This window comes from Cucumis melo, chromosome 7, assembly GCF_025177605.1.
Source record: "Cucumis melo cultivar AY chromosome 7, USDA_Cmelo_AY_1.0, whole genome shotgun sequence".
NCBI classification, from domain to species: domain Eukaryota; kingdom Viridiplantae; phylum Streptophyta; class Magnoliopsida; order Cucurbitales; family Cucurbitaceae; genus Cucumis; species Cucumis melo.
In genome coordinates, this window is record NC_066863.1 from 28,379,873 (window position 1) to 28,394,545 (window position 14,673).

The following is a 14,673-nucleotide window of genomic DNA, read 5'->3' on the forward strand; positions in this document are numbered from 1 at the left end:
AAAAATAAAATAAATTTAACTAATAGTTAAACTTCTTTTTATGGAAAATTGACTAATAAAGGGCAATTAGTCAAAATCTATCTTGTCCAAAAAAAAAAAAATTAAAATATTTCTACAATACTTTGCTTTCTTTGTTAAAAAAAATAATAACCAAAAACAAACACCAATTTTGTCAAAAGAAAAATAACAGTAAAATGAGAAGAAAAAAAATTAGACTCTGTTTTCTCAACTTTCTTTTCTTTCTTTTCATAAACAATGTGTGTGTTTATATATATATAATTTAGTTTCATTAATGTGTGTTATTGAATGAAAGTTTGAATTAAGATAAATTAAATTAACTCAGTGAGTAACCGACCTTTGATATAACAAAAATGTTGAATCAAAATATATTATCCAAATTATGATTTAATTAAGATAAACTGTAATTAAATTCATAATTAAGAGCCGACTTTTTTGTATAATAAAAACGTCAAATATTATATACATATATATAAATATATATAATATTTCTTTTAATTATATGTAATATATATGAGTCAAATGCAAAGTAGTCAAACACTAAAAATTTAAATTTAAAAAGTATATTATGACTTTTCAAATAAACGCTTTTTTGGGACAAAACCCTTTTTAAATTATCGGAAATGTTTTTTATTATTAAAAAAAAAAGAAGAAAAAAAAAGTACATTTCAAATAGATTTTAAAAAATAGATATAATTGTCAAATTTTTTAAGCTGCATAAAACAAAATCATAAAAGAAAAAATTAGTACTAAGTGTAAATATTTTGTCATATTTGATCCTTTCTCTTTCTCATTGGATAATAATTATTAATATTTAACCAAATTCAATAAAAACTTAAAAAGACAACAAAAAAAATAATACTTTAATCGTTTAATTTTTATTTTACATTAAAAGGATATGAAAATAAGGTAAAGTCAAAAGTAGTATTTAAAACCAACAAATTACAAATAATTTTATAGAATAGAAGAAATTAAAATGTTTGAATATTGAAATTCACAAGGAAAGAAAAAGAAAAAAGAAAAAAGAAAAAAAGAAAAAAAGAAAAAAAGAAAAAAGAAAAAAAGAAAAAGAAAAGTGTGGTGGTGGTCGTCATCATCTTCTTTCTTTCTTCTTCTTTATTGAGTATAAAAATGGGGGGGGGGATCAGTGTGAGACTTAGAAACAAATTCTGTAAACCAATTCAAAGAGAAAGAAATGAGAGAAGATCAAATCAAATCAGAGATGGATTGGTTCTCATGGCTTTCAAAAACATCTCTCCATCCATCTTTAGTCTACGAATACGGCCTTGCCCTAGCCAACAACGAGCTCGAATACGAAGACATTCTCTATTTCAACCATGAATTTCTCCAAAGCATCGGAATCTCCATAGCCAAACACCGTCTAGAGATTCTTAAGCTTGTTCGTAAGGAAAACGCTCTCCACCCTCGTCCAATCACTCGTATTCTCCTCGCTCTCAAGAAAACCAAACGCCGGTTCGCAAATCTCATACGAAACTTCACTCATCACGATGATCAATTAGAAGAATCCAAAGCCCTAGTTCTTGTTCCTAAATCAAGTTACGCCGCTAAGATTCTGAAGAGGAACAAGACATTTAGCGTGGGGAAAACGCAGGGGAGGTTTCTTCTTACCAATGGAAGTCCGGATCATGATGTAAAGATTGGGCGGCGGATTCAACACTTTTCCGGTCCGATCTTGTACGATGTACGGTCGTCGGCGGCGGCGGAGGAGGAGAAGAAGAAGGAGGGCGTTGAGGAAATCAGGTGGGATGCAATGTTTCAGAATTTGAAACCTACTTGAAAATAAAATTCATGGAATTTTCAACAAAATTGTTGTTTTTGTTTAATTTGTTAACAACTTAGGGTTAATTTTGAATGGTGAGAGATAGGTTTTTTGTGTTCTTCCACCATTAGATTGGATTTCCATTTTTTGTTTTTGTTTTGGGAAGTGGTGGGTCTTAGGAGAAGACAAGCTTTAGGAAGAAGGGTTTGATTTAGAATGATGATGATCATTGTGTTCTTTTTTACTTTCTTGAAGATGAATATTTAATCGATGTCTGCCTTTATTAGGTTAAGACTTAAAGAGAGATATAATTGATTTTGGTGTTTTTTAGAAGATTTTTATGGTAATGTAATCTCTGCCAAACCCAGCTTTTGTTCTTGTGGTTTGAGCTTTGTAATAATCTAATTAATACATCTTACTTTTCATTCTTTATTACATTTTTCTTTATCTCTCCCCACTTTATTCAAAGATAAATAAAAAAGAAAAGGAAGAACAGAAAATAGTAAATACGATAATCGAGAAACTAGAGAACTTTGAAATGAAATTTAGAACTTAATTATAGATTATTATAATGGTTAATTTGTTTGTTTGTTTAATCATTACTTTAGCTTATGTTAAAGGGACGAACTTGACAATTAAATGGACAGTATCATGTTACAAAAATGTGAAAGTTTATATCGTTGCTAATGATCCATAAAAATTAAAAGGATTATCCAAGAGTTTTGAAAATGTAGAATTGCATATTTATAATTTTTAGAAAAGGTTGATTAATATTATAATTCATGTTTTTTTTGTTTGTACCAATATAATGTGTTGGAAATGCAATTAAAATCTTTTAAGTGAAAAGTAAAAGAAGTGGACAAATATATTTAGAAATATGTTATAGCCCTTGTCAAATTGATATACCAAAGCAGGACTTACAAATTCCTAAGTTTTGTTATCTATTTCCCATTTGGTCTTTTTCCAAGGAAAGAAAGGGTCAAATTTTACATACTAAATTGTTATTATTATCATCATTATTGAATCAAACAGCATACTGATGTATTTTGTACCTAAAAGAAAAAGGCCTTTGACATTGTGTTTAATGCACAAGGGTAACAAACACAACATACATTATTGAAAAAGAAAAGAAAAGAGAAAAGAACCCTAACACACATTAGTTATTCAACTCAGAGAATACAAGTTGGCCAAAGCCTATAGAGAAATTCTCAAGTTACACAAAATTTATCACTTGTCAAAAGATATTATGCTGCAAAAACAAGCTGCAGATTTTTCAACTCTTAAGTTAAAGCATCGCACCGACGAATGTAGCACGATGTTTCAAGCCATCTACAAAACATCAATGACCTGAACTTTGAGGCAAGCGGAACGAGCCACCAGCATAAAGCATTTGATACACTGGCCTTAATCTGATAGTCAGAATCAAGCTCACGATTGAACCCAACCCAGCGACACCCGAAAGGATGAAGAAAGTCGTCCTGAAGCACTGTTGGCCTATGCAGGTTATCGAACCTTGCATAGCAGCTTCTTTGTCGTATAAAGTACTGGTGAGTAGAACTGAGAAAAGGACTGCTCCTATTGGATTCCCCAGCTGCATGAAGTTGAAGATGACGCCAAAATTCTTTAGGCCGAAAATCTCAGATGCAAGAGGGACCATCATAGAATAAAGAACTCCGTAACTGATTCCAGTGAGACCAGTGGCGATGTAGAGAGTAATTGTGAGGCCGGAGGCATACAGGAGGAATGCTATAGACATGAGTACGAGTGCAAACATCATCCATAGCGAGCGAGGTATCATTCTTGACCTGCATGACCAAAAAGTACCGAACTGATGAGCATTTGACACATGGAGCACCTTCAGAGAAAATCACTAGATACTCAGAACATAAAGTCAAAGTAATTTGGAAAAATCTCCAGGTTAACTCTGAAATTACTCTTCGATAGTTGAGTTTGAAGATTTGGAAGTCTTAAGACCCCCAAAACTTGACAAAGAAAGGGAGCAGTTTCTGAGATACCCTATTGACAAAAGTTGGAACAAGTTATTAATTCAGTGATCTGTTATGTACAAGCATTTACCTGACAAAGTGTTCAGAAATTACACCGGAGCCTAAACGACCAACAAAATTGCAGAAGCTGAAAAGAGCCAATAGCAATGTTGTGTCATTAATGCCTAACGAAATCCCAATTTGAGACAAATTGTTGAGAACTGTTATTCCAGGACCGACCCCGAGGAAGTACAAGAACCAAAGCAGCCAGAAATCAGCTTTGATTACAGCTTCACGGAGCTTGAAATCTTCCCCTCTTTTAGGTCTTCTTTTCTTCTTGTGAATTGCCCCCTCTCCCACAGCAAGAAGGGTTTCAACATCTGATGCATCATCATTCTCATAGAAACTTCCGAGATTCGTAGCTGAGGAAGATGGTGTCAATAAAGGTTCAATTTGGGAAGAATCGCTTCCTCCAGAAGCCAAAGGTTCTGAAGAATCAACTCGAGGGCCAACTGTTTTTGTTTTTGCACAAATGGTCATTTTTATGGGAACTGCAAGAGGAGACATTAAAAGGATAACCATAATGGCAACTAAGGTGTATCCAACGGCATCACTAGGGGTCGTTGTTGCATCTAGAATTGTGGTCGATACTAAAAAAAGACCTAGCAAAACACAAGCAGCTTGTGTGAAAAGAAAATGAGCTCGCTCAGATGGATCCTCTGTTGAAGCCGGAGTACAAGGTCGAACAAAGTACATCAACGCTAGGCACAAGATGGGTATCCCAATTGTAAGAAACAACAGTAAATTCAAAGCAGACTTTTTGAGCACCAAACTGTATATCACCGTGTATACAGCAGCACTAAGCCCAACATAACCTTTAAGAATGCCAGCAACGGTACCTCTGCTGAGAGGGAAGTTCCTCATGTTGGTTACAAGCACAGCTGTTCCAAACCATGCATTGCTATTTGTAGCAATACAATGTGTGAGCCATAGCTGCCATGACATTCAATATAATAAAGTTCAATGCACATGGCCTATATCTTTCTTTCTTTTTTCTTCTTTTTAAATGAATAACCTAACGTTACTTGAGAAAAAATGAAAGAATACAAGATCAAGAAGTAAAACTAAGGAAAATTCTGCAAAGACTAGGAAAATATAAAGGAAATTAAGCTTTGCAAATGGATGAATATGTAAGCACTCATATGACTCATATCCCATCCATTTTCTACATATATCATATATGTTAGGCCTCTTTTCTGCTTTACCTATGCTCAGTGGGTAAATCTGTTAGGAAAATTATCAGGAATAGGCTGGCATGGATGGTTATTATGAATAGAATTAATGAAGATGAAGGCAGACAAATGTTTGGTAGTTTAAGCTTCAACTCTCTCTCAATGGTGTCTCCAAGTTTCTCTACTTACTCAGGTATTCTTATTGTATTTTCTAGCAATCGACACGTTTTCTGTCCCAATTCTATAGTTTCTATCAAAAACTATAATCAGACGTTCAGCAATCAACGATGGGAGATATGAAAATGTAATTGAAGTTGCGTAGCAGAGTTAGTAGATAATAGAATGGCGCAAAATGAAAAGTTGGAAGTGAGAATTAGAAGGAAACTTGGGAATCAAGTAGGACGGAGTTCCAAAGTTGCTTGCATATAGTAGGATTCGTCTTGTAATCAACTAAACCTTATCCATTGAATACATATGAAGTTTCATCTGACTGGTTGTGCTTGTAAGTTACAACTACAAGAGATGGCATGACCACATTAGCATCAATAAGATGACAGCATTACTTTGACCAGCCATATACATTCATTTCAAAATTTGATGGCTGTCATTATATATAGATGAATGCCAATGAAATAACTAATTCTGCTAAAAGTTGCTCAAATGTTGACCCTAAACCTATTCAACAATCATATGACCCATCTCTTCTTCTGTGCTTTTGGTGAAAAACTTTAATGAGGGAAAAGAATGAAATAATGACAACATTATTGACAATTTGACCTCATTAGTTAGCCAATGCCGTATGTTCACTCCATTCAACTTTAATGAGGCTTATGTACTCACAAAGATTCGGATAAACAATCTTTTCCACAAGGGAAATAATCATGTATCATGATTGTTTAACTTGATTGAACCGCATTCGACCTCAGTGTAAGACTATTTCTTATTTCTGTTGATGGAAGGGAATAATAGGAACCTCTTTTTATACTGTTTGAAAAAATCATTTTCGTATGATCTCATTTAGATGAATTGCGGGGATTTGTTATCAACCCTTTGCATTATTAGTTCAGTTGTTTGTATCATATCAACGAAAAAAGGATTAAATCTTACAAAGAAACTTCTCTATCAAAACCCTCAGCATTTAGCTAATCAGTTATCAATCAAGTTACAACTAGTTAGTAAGCAGCTTTGAATCAAGATCTCCCAGAAACCAATAAACAAAGAATTCATTAACAGAGAAACATTAAGACTTAGATCATAGGCTAATAACAAAGCAACAAAAAATCCAAACCGTTTCTTTAACCAAGAACAGCAAACAAAACCATCAAACAACCAAGAAAGAAGAAAACCCACAAGTTCTTGAAAACAGGAAGCCAGAAGAACACATAGAACGTGAAAAAAAGATCTTGAAAAAGAGAAAGATAAACATTAAACTCACCAGCCAATAAGGCAGATTAGGGACAGTCCTACTAACAGCAAGCCAAATAGCTCCATAACCTATAAAGCAACAGAAAGCACCAAACAAAAGTATAACCCATGGAGGAAATCTGTTACAAGCGAGGCCAGGAACCAAACCCATACTCTCTCCAATGTCATTAGCCACACCCAACACAGTAAGCTGCTGCTGATTCAAACCCAGAACAGATTTAAGCAAGTGTGAATAAAGAGAGAAGTTATAAGAAGAACCACCAGCTATTTGAACCCAAACAGCAGCAGCTAAGCCAACCCATGGCGGCCTAGTTCCCCCTTTCAAAACCAGTTTCGGCATCCCCTTAAGATTAGACGATTACCCTACTAAAATCAACTAAAACCCAGATGGGCAAAAGGGTTCAATCGCTAATTTTGGGGGCTGAAAAGGGTTTATAAAGGAGAAACAGAGGAGAAATGGGAATAAACTGAAATGAGGTCTGTTTTTTTTTTGGCGTAAAGCAGCGAGATAAGTTGATTTTTGAAGGGATGAAGACGGGTAGGTGTCAAATTGGAAGAAAAAACGAATTGAAGCCAGACAACATGAAGGCTTCTCCCAACACACGCAGTCCTAGGAAGCTAAGAATCAATTTTTTTTTCTTTTAAAAGTTTGTATTTTGTTCATACTTGTCGGTACATCATCCTTTGATCACAAGGCAATGCACCAGATTCAGTGATAGTGTTTGATTTGAGTTCTTTTTCTTTTTCTTTTTCTTTTTCTTTTTTTAATGTGAATACTTAAAGTGAAAGTTTAATTTTTGTTAATACCCATGTGACTGGTGATGTTGAATATATAATCAGAGCTAGTGCTAGAGCCTTGAATTCAATCATTTATGATGTTCATTATTGATGTCTAATGCTCTTGTATTTAGGCCTTCTTGGTTTATTTGCAAAATTTGTTTTTCAACTTTAAATACAAATTTGTGAGTTTAAATCTGTGTTTTCATTGCAAAAGTCAACAGGAAAGGATGAACAAAAGGAATCACATGAAAAAAGAAAAGACATTGTTTCTAAGAAGAAGAAGAAGAAAAAAAAAAAGAAACTTGAAGAAGAATTAAAACGGTTATAGAAAGCACTAAGTTGGTGCTTAAAAACGGTCCAAATTAATACGCAATAAAATTAAAGAAAAGATTTTTATATTTTCCTAAACATCCTAAAAATTTGGATTATTTCATCCACATCCTTTAGAAAATTTTATTATATCTTACAATTATTTTTACCATTTTCATCCATATTTCCTTTGTTATGTATGTGATAAAGTAGCATTAGAAAGATGGAAATGAGTACAATATTTTTTGCCAAAGGCCTAAAGTTGGATAGTTTGATTGTGGCCTTGGAAAGAAGATGTAGAAATGAGTAATTATCAAAATTGTTAATCGGATGTGATGCCACTAAACACCATATTTAATAGCAACACATCAAACATTGCAATCAAAGAGGAAAGAAACAACACATAACACACCAAGATGCCAACTTTCTTGTCTTATATGTATACATGTATGTGTTTAATTTTCACTTTTTCATCATTATTCTATTTTACTTTTCCAAAACCTTTAAATATCAATTTTTTGTTTTTTGTATTTTGATCATTCTTAAAATTTTTGTTAGATAGTAATTTCATGTTTTCATAATTTTATAGAATAAAAGCTAAAGGTAAATACTCACAACCACAACACAAAAATCGAAAAAAATATATAATATAATATAATATAAATAAAATATTAAATCGAATTTGAACTAATGAGTAAACAAATCTTAGAATATAGAATGAGATTCACAATATGATATCATGAAAGAGAAAAAAAGAGAGAAATTAATATTTCTTAAATACATTTGTTTATTGATTCTTTTTTCCCCCCATGAGTTGTTGGTATTATTATATTATGATATCAATATCCACCTAGTGCTTGTCTCCGGCATTAAAAAAATTGAAAAAAAATCACATCCAGTATATATTATTCTTCACGCTCCTTGTCAAATGACATGATTTTTCATTCTAAAAGTAAAATGTTCGATTTTCATTTTCATTTTCATCCACATAATACTATACTAAAAAGTATTGTTCGTTACATTACATTTTTCAATGTTAGTTATGCCACCCACTATTTTAAGACAAGGGGAAAATGGGTACATTATAAAGGTCCTTAGGACTATTGATAGTTTGACTGAGTCCTAACATGGTCCAATTTTGCTCCCACATACTTCCAACACGTGTGGTTCTTCAATTTGAACCATATATATTGTTTTTTTAAATGGTAGGATATAGATAATTGAATGGATGATCTTATTTTTAAGATTGAAGATTGTTTTTATTTTAATTATCGATAATATTTTGTTTTTTTAGTAGATGTAAAATTTATAGAGTCCTTTTGTCATTGATGTGGGTTTGTTGGGCATTGAATCTTCATCGTACTACCATTATTAAAAGTACAAAGAAAAAAAGGTTTATATAAGTACATAATTTTTTAAAGATGTGAATGAGTTTGAATTTTTAGATTTATGGTATGCTTTTTGTGTGTCCAAGTACCTCTCGAAACATTAGGGATTGCAACTCCTCATCGTGGGTTGGAAATTTAGCTTGGAAGCAAACATTTAATCCTTCTTGGAAATCTTTTAGCTTTAGCTCTTGTCATTAGTTATTGTGACATAATAATTGCCCCATGATTGGATTGACTTAGAAGGTTCTCTCTCAATGATTTTTAGTACAAACTTCAATTGAGCTAACTCGAGCTTGCTAAACTTTATTTTTCCTTGTAAAACTCTGTTGTCTTCTTTATCACTTTGCTACAGTAGCACTATTTACAACTCAATTATTAAAACGATTCTATTTATTGGTTATCAACTTGCTAAACCTCCACTAAAGTTTGTTGCATGCTTTTTATAATATTAAAGTTTTAATATAGCGATTGAGTTCGAGTGTTGTCCAAAGAATTGAAATTAATGAACCACCACAACTACTTTTACTTAAACTTTTAAAGATTAATGATTGCAATCGACACTAATTAACTTTACCCCGTTTAGTATATCACAACCATCGAAGATTAAAACTTTTAACAAAATTCATGCTATGGAAGATATAATTGATCGAATAAACACATGCAATCTCTTAAACATTCATTATGTCAAGAGACAACAATGGGAGATAAAATTTTAAATAAAAATATCGTAAAAAAAACCACAAAGGAATGTTTAAATATGGTTAAGATATTAATAACTTCATTTATAAATTGGGATAAAATCTGAGGAAAAACCTATAGGTTAAATTAATATATATATATATATATATATATATATATATATATATATATATATATATATATATATATATATATTATTGTCATATAATTGTAAATAATATTCTCATGCATTTCTAAAAATATTCTCAGAATAATTATATTCGAGTTGTCAAAGAAAATATATGTATGGAAAAAATATTCCAAACTTTGTCAAATTGTTTTAATTTCAACTCTATCATTTCCAATTTCATCAAAACTATACCATAAATTTATATCTTTTTTCTTTTTGTTACAATTAGTGAGAAAGTAATTTTATTTTTCCAATGTGAAGTTTAAATTGATAAAGTTAATCTCCAAATCAATTGAACAATTAGAGGCAATGCCAAGTTTGTAAGTAAAATTCTGCATTAAATATTGACATACATAATCTTCAAATCAAAATGTGTATAGAAGATTTACAAGAATTGATCATATTCAGCCCTACCAAAGAGAAACTCAGAAACAAAATCTTTTCTAATATAAGAATCATAAACAAATTTGATAATACTAACGACTTCATCTTCACAGCTCTAGACTCCATAATTGTTATCCATCTCCAATTCTTCACTAACTTTGTGAATCGTATCATGAAAACAGAATTCGTAATGGAGTTATCGTTTCTCTGGACAAAAACAAAACAATAAATCAGTTCACAATGAATGATTAGGGTTGGAGGACGTGCCTCTAGTCCTCCTCTTCCTCTGCTTTTGACATTAGTGATAGACGGCTAGGTCTACGCTGAAAAGCTGATGGCCGTCGCTGTTGATGTGAAGAAGGCCTAATTAAAGCCGATAAAGCTCTTTTCACGAGGTCAGCACCTTCTACGCATCCAATTCTCACTAGCGAATTCGTCATTGCCGATCTCCGAACATTCAACGATCCGTTCCGTAATTGGCTACCATTCGAGACATCTACAGAATGCGTCGAATTCTTGTGAAGAGAACACCTGAAGGAGCCAGGGTGTTTCGTCGGAGAACACACACACACTTTTCTCTTGTTCGACGGAACCGCATTCGCATTACTGTCGCGATTCTTCTGAACCGAAATCGAACGACTGGGAGATGCCGATCTCTGATCAATCTGAAATCTCAACGAAGATACCGTGGACGCTGTCAACACCGCAGCCGGCGAAGATTTTCTAGACATTGCTACAGGCTTCGTGGAGGACGGTCGAGACGTGAAAGCCGTACTCGACGAAGCGAAGGCTGAGTGAGAAATAAAGTAGCATCGCGACCGCAAGGATGTGGCGGATTGTGGAGATTCGGCTCCGGAAGGCGAAGCCATGGATTTGCAGGAGGTGAAGTGGGAGAGAGCGAGGTTTTGGAGAAGAAGGAAAAATATTAGAGACGAAGGGTTTTGAGCTTTGTGGAGGCGCCAAAATATTCAATGTGCCGCAAATTATCAAAACGAGTGATAAGAGGTGAAAGGCGATATTTATAAGGAGAGAGAGGGCAGAGATGGTGAATTAAGCAAAAGTTTGAGGGTAATTAGGTAACATTCACCGATTGTAAATCAATCATTGGTTTCCTAAGTTTTTGAAAATTTTTAATATATTTAATTATTTTGAATTTAATTGCTATATTTGAAAACTTTCAAGACCAAACAAAATTTCCCAATTTCCACAAAAGCTCGAGTAAAATATTATGAATTCTTAGTTAACTATATAAACTAGGATAAAGTTTTAAAATTCCGTGGTATCTATTACATACAATTCTATAAATTTATACGCAAAAAAATATTTTCGACAACCGTCCTACTTCTTCCTCGATTTTTAGTTTTATTTTCGGCCTAAAACTTTAATTACTTAAAGTAATTAGTTTTGCAATAATAACATGTAATTATTTTTAACTTATTCAAACTTTTTTCCCCATTCCATTCCAAAATATTTGTAAACTTGTGTTTAAAGTTAGTTTTGCATTCTTATCTACGAGTCAGAGGTGGATCTAAATTTGTCAATAAGTTATAAGTCAATCAACAAGACTAAAGTTGATACAAGTCGATAAACAAATCAAAGGCCGATACATTCCCGTCAACAACTTGAAGGACAATCCATAGATCTTTCACGTAGATCGTCAAACCTAAGAACTAAAATTTACTTTTAAAGAGAAAAAGAATCAAATTATCAAATATTAGAGATAGCACTCAGAACACTTCGTAATTATAAAAAAAATGAGGACGGAAAAGCAATTGTAAAACGAGGACCAAATTGCAATTGAATTTGAACCCAACCACCAGTGGTTTCAAGAACGCTTAGAAGGAAGGGCGCGAAAGCAACCAAACAAAGAGCAAAAGGCTTGGAGAGCGATTAAGAAAAGAAACCAAGCGACCGTCGTTAAAGCAATCAAAGGCCAAGAACTGTATATATATTCCTTCACAAATCTTCCCATTTTCACTCTCCACAATCCATTGTAATACTCATTCACCTCTTCAATCACCTTATCTAACTCCATTACTCTGCTCAATCTGATCGATTTGCTCATCCCATTCCACATCCAAGCTCCCTCTTCATCGCTCTTCAAATGATTCACAATCACTCCTCCTTCTCTCAACAATCTCACATCCTCCTCGGAATCCACGATTCCGTTCATCAATTCCGTGTATCTTGTCAATACCAACGCCCCTATTCCGCTTGACGCTTCGTATGCTACTAGGTTTCTCAGCGTTGCTTCTGTGTTCACATCTAGCCTCGCGGTTGGGAGGTACAGCGTTCCGGTTTGGGAGTTGAAGGTGATCGTTGATATTCCGCCATGGGAGGGTGAGAAGCGGATTCCGGCTTTGGAGAGCTCCGAAACTGAAGGTATTGCTATTTCTTCCGTTAATGGCGGTCTATTTGCGTTTGATTTAAGGTTTTGAGGTTCTGGTTCTTCTCTGGGTTCTTGTTGCTCTCTGAAGAACAGAATTTCAGCGGGTTGTTTTAAAACTGTGAATGGAGGGATTGTGGAGAGAATCGTCCATGGTAGGCGAGCGATCGTCTTTATATGTTGAGATTGCATCGCTCGTTTTGTATAACTAATTAGGCGTTTGAGGAATTGCTTGAATCTGTATGAAATTTGTGGAGATTGTTCGATTTCGTTTGGGATTTCGTTGATTTCTGATGCTTCTTTCGATTTAGGAGCGATCATTTGGTATAAAAAGTCTAGCAAGTGAGCGCAATCTGAAATTTGAATCTCTGGAATTCCATCCGTAGTGTTGAATGGAGAAAGCTCTGTGAATAAACCGATCATCATGGAGAGCAAAATCTCATCAGATTGTTGAGAGGACTCGAATTGGAATTCCATCATCTTCCTCAATACAAACAACGGAATCTGATTTTCAAGCATGATTATATCTCTAAGAACCGCATTATGTGCCGGCTTCGTCCCAGCGTGATCCATCAAATGCGACATTCTCGAAGGAACTCGCTGGAGAATCTCGAATTTGCCGGCATAGACATGGAGAAACTCGAGCAAGAAAGATGCGTCAATGGCCATCATCCAGGCTAAAGTTTCGCCATTAAGATCCAAGTAACCATGGTAACACGCCCGGATATTCTGCTCGAGCTTCAACAATTGTTCGACGAGATCATGAAATTGGAGGTTTGTAGAGCTGAATTTCTTAGCTCTTTTTGCAGCAGAGAGCTTGAGTCTCACCATATCATGGAGCTCCGGTCGCCAACAATGGTAAGGTCCCAAGGCAACCAATTGTGGAATGTAGGAATGTGGATCGGATTCCATTAACAATTTGGGGACCTTGAAGATTGCTACTGGAATTCCATAGTCCTCATCGTCCTCTTGTTCTTCTTCGAGGGTTCGACGAATTTGAATGACCCATTTGAGCTCGTCGAAGGTGGAAGAGGAATAATTGGACGGCATTGTTGAGTGGCGAGGAAGCATCGTTCCATGATGGGTGAAGAAGGTTCGGTTTCTTATGATATGCGTTCTCTTTTTTTTTTGGCGTTAAAGTGAATAGGGAGTTTAGTTAGAAATTTAAAACCTCATCAATATTAAATGACTTTCAGTTCAACTTTCGTTTTGTCGTTGGAAGGGAATAGCAAAGAGATGTAGGGAAGCACATTGCCAAGAGAGCAAATTTGGAGATTTGGAAAATAAAAATAAAAAAATGAAAAATGAAAACCTTACATCTGATTTAGTTTGATTATTAATTGATCCTAAAAGCTTTAAAATCGACTCGACCATGCTAAATATGAATCGCGTCAAAAGAGTGATAAAGAACAATACAATAAAACTTAGGAGTTCGAAGAAATTGTCTTTCGGTGCACACAACTCACTTCTTCACTTTATCTTCGTTGAATCGGTTCAAATGACCTGATCTTATCAAATCTTCTTCAAATTCTTAAGTTCCAGTGTCCAATGTTTATTTCTAAGGTTATTTGAATTTTCAAATGGACAGTTTTTTGTTTTTCCTTTGAGCATCTGTTCAATGATCTCTATGACGTGATTGTTACGTGATTGTTGTGTGACTTTGGTTGAAAACAAGTAATTTTGAAAATTTTACATATGACTCTCGTCTTCTTATTAATATTATGCCAAGAAAATTCAAAATAATTGATAGTTTTGGTCCTATGATGAAAAGAACAAAGATCTTAGTGTTTTATTCAAATCCTACCATCGTTCTAGATCGAGAATGATTATTATTTATATAAGTTGTTCAAAATGTGCTATTACTCATAGAAGATAAAAACTTTTTTAGGTTACTTCGAATCACGTCTCTTTATTTTGCTATTGATTACAATTTTTTATTAAAATATCTTTATTCTTCTAACAATATCGACCTTATAAAAATGTTTAGAAATTATAAACTAAAATTATATTGCAGAGACTTAGGCTCCGTTTAATTTAGCTTTGTTTAATAAAACATATTTAAATTAAATCTATATTTTTAAAAACATGTGAGCTTCACAAAAAAAAACAAGATCCTAA

The 14,673-nt window shown here is 33.7% G+C and overlaps 4 protein-coding genes across 4 annotated transcripts; 1 reads left to right on the plus strand and 3 right to left on the minus strand.

Annotated features, from left to right (window-relative positions):
- Positions 1 to 1,111: 1,111 nt before the first annotated feature.
- Positions 1,112 to 2,233, plus strand: LOC103494673 (uncharacterized). The gene has a single exon (XM_008455972.3). It carries the CDS (start codon positions 1,214 to 1,216, stop codon positions 1,814 to 1,816), a length of 603 nt encoding a protein of 200 aa, XP_008454194.2. The 5' UTR covers positions 1,112 to 1,213; the 3' UTR covers positions 1,817 to 2,233.
- A 660-nt stretch (positions 2,234 to 2,893) lies between these two features.
- Positions 2,894 to 7,180, minus strand: LOC103494674 (protein NUCLEAR FUSION DEFECTIVE 4). Its single transcript, XM_008455974.3, has 3 exons — positions 6,451 to 7,180; positions 3,875 to 4,776; positions 2,894 to 3,603 (listed from the first exon to the last, which is right to left on the minus strand). The coding sequence occupies exons 1-3, from the start codon at positions 6,778 to 6,780 to the stop codon at positions 3,138 to 3,140; spliced, it is 1,698 nt and encodes a 565-aa protein (XP_008454196.3). The 5' UTR covers positions 6,781 to 7,180; the 3' UTR covers positions 2,894 to 3,137.
- A 3,029-nt stretch (positions 7,181 to 10,209) lies between these two features.
- On the minus strand, positions 10,210 to 11,141 carry LOC103494676 (uncharacterized). The gene has a single exon (XM_008455975.3). It carries the CDS (start codon positions 11,036 to 11,038, stop codon positions 10,439 to 10,441), a length of 600 nt encoding a protein of 199 aa, XP_008454197.1. The 5' UTR covers positions 11,039 to 11,141; the 3' UTR covers positions 10,210 to 10,438.
- An 853-nt stretch (positions 11,142 to 11,994) lies between these two features.
- Positions 11,995 to 13,605, minus strand: LOC103494677 (putative UPF0481 protein At3g02645). The gene has a single exon (XM_008455976.3). The coding sequence runs from the start codon at positions 13,603 to 13,605 to the stop codon at positions 11,995 to 11,997; it is 1,611 nt and encodes a 536-aa protein (XP_008454198.3).
- Between the last annotated feature and the right edge of the window lie 1,068 nt (positions 13,606 to 14,673).

Bases quoted from the DNA above. Each gene is read 5' to 3' on its own strand.
- LOC103494673 (XM_008455972.3), top strand. From the start codon at position 1,214: ATGAGAGAAGATCAAATCAAATCAGAGATGGATTGGTTCTCATGGCTT.
- LOC103494674 (XM_008455974.3), bottom strand. From the start codon at position 6,780: ATGCCGAAACTGGTTTTGAAAGGGGGAACTAGGCCGCCATGGGTTGGC. The intron at 4,777-6,450 runs GTGAGTTTAATG...ATGTCATGGCAG, and splicing joins CTAATCTGCCTTATTGGCTG to CTATGGCTCACACATTGTAT. The intron at 3,604-3,874 runs GTAAATGCTTGT...TTGGTCATGCAG, and splicing joins ATTTCTGAACACTTTGTCAG to GTCAAGAATGATACCTCGCT.
- LOC103494676 (XM_008455975.3), bottom strand. From the start codon at position 11,038: ATGGCTTCGCCTTCCGGAGCCGAATCTCCACAATCCGCCACATCCTTG.
- LOC103494677 (XM_008455976.3), bottom strand. From the start codon at position 13,605: ATGCCGTCCAATTATTCCTCTTCCACCTTCGACGAGCTCAAATGGGTC.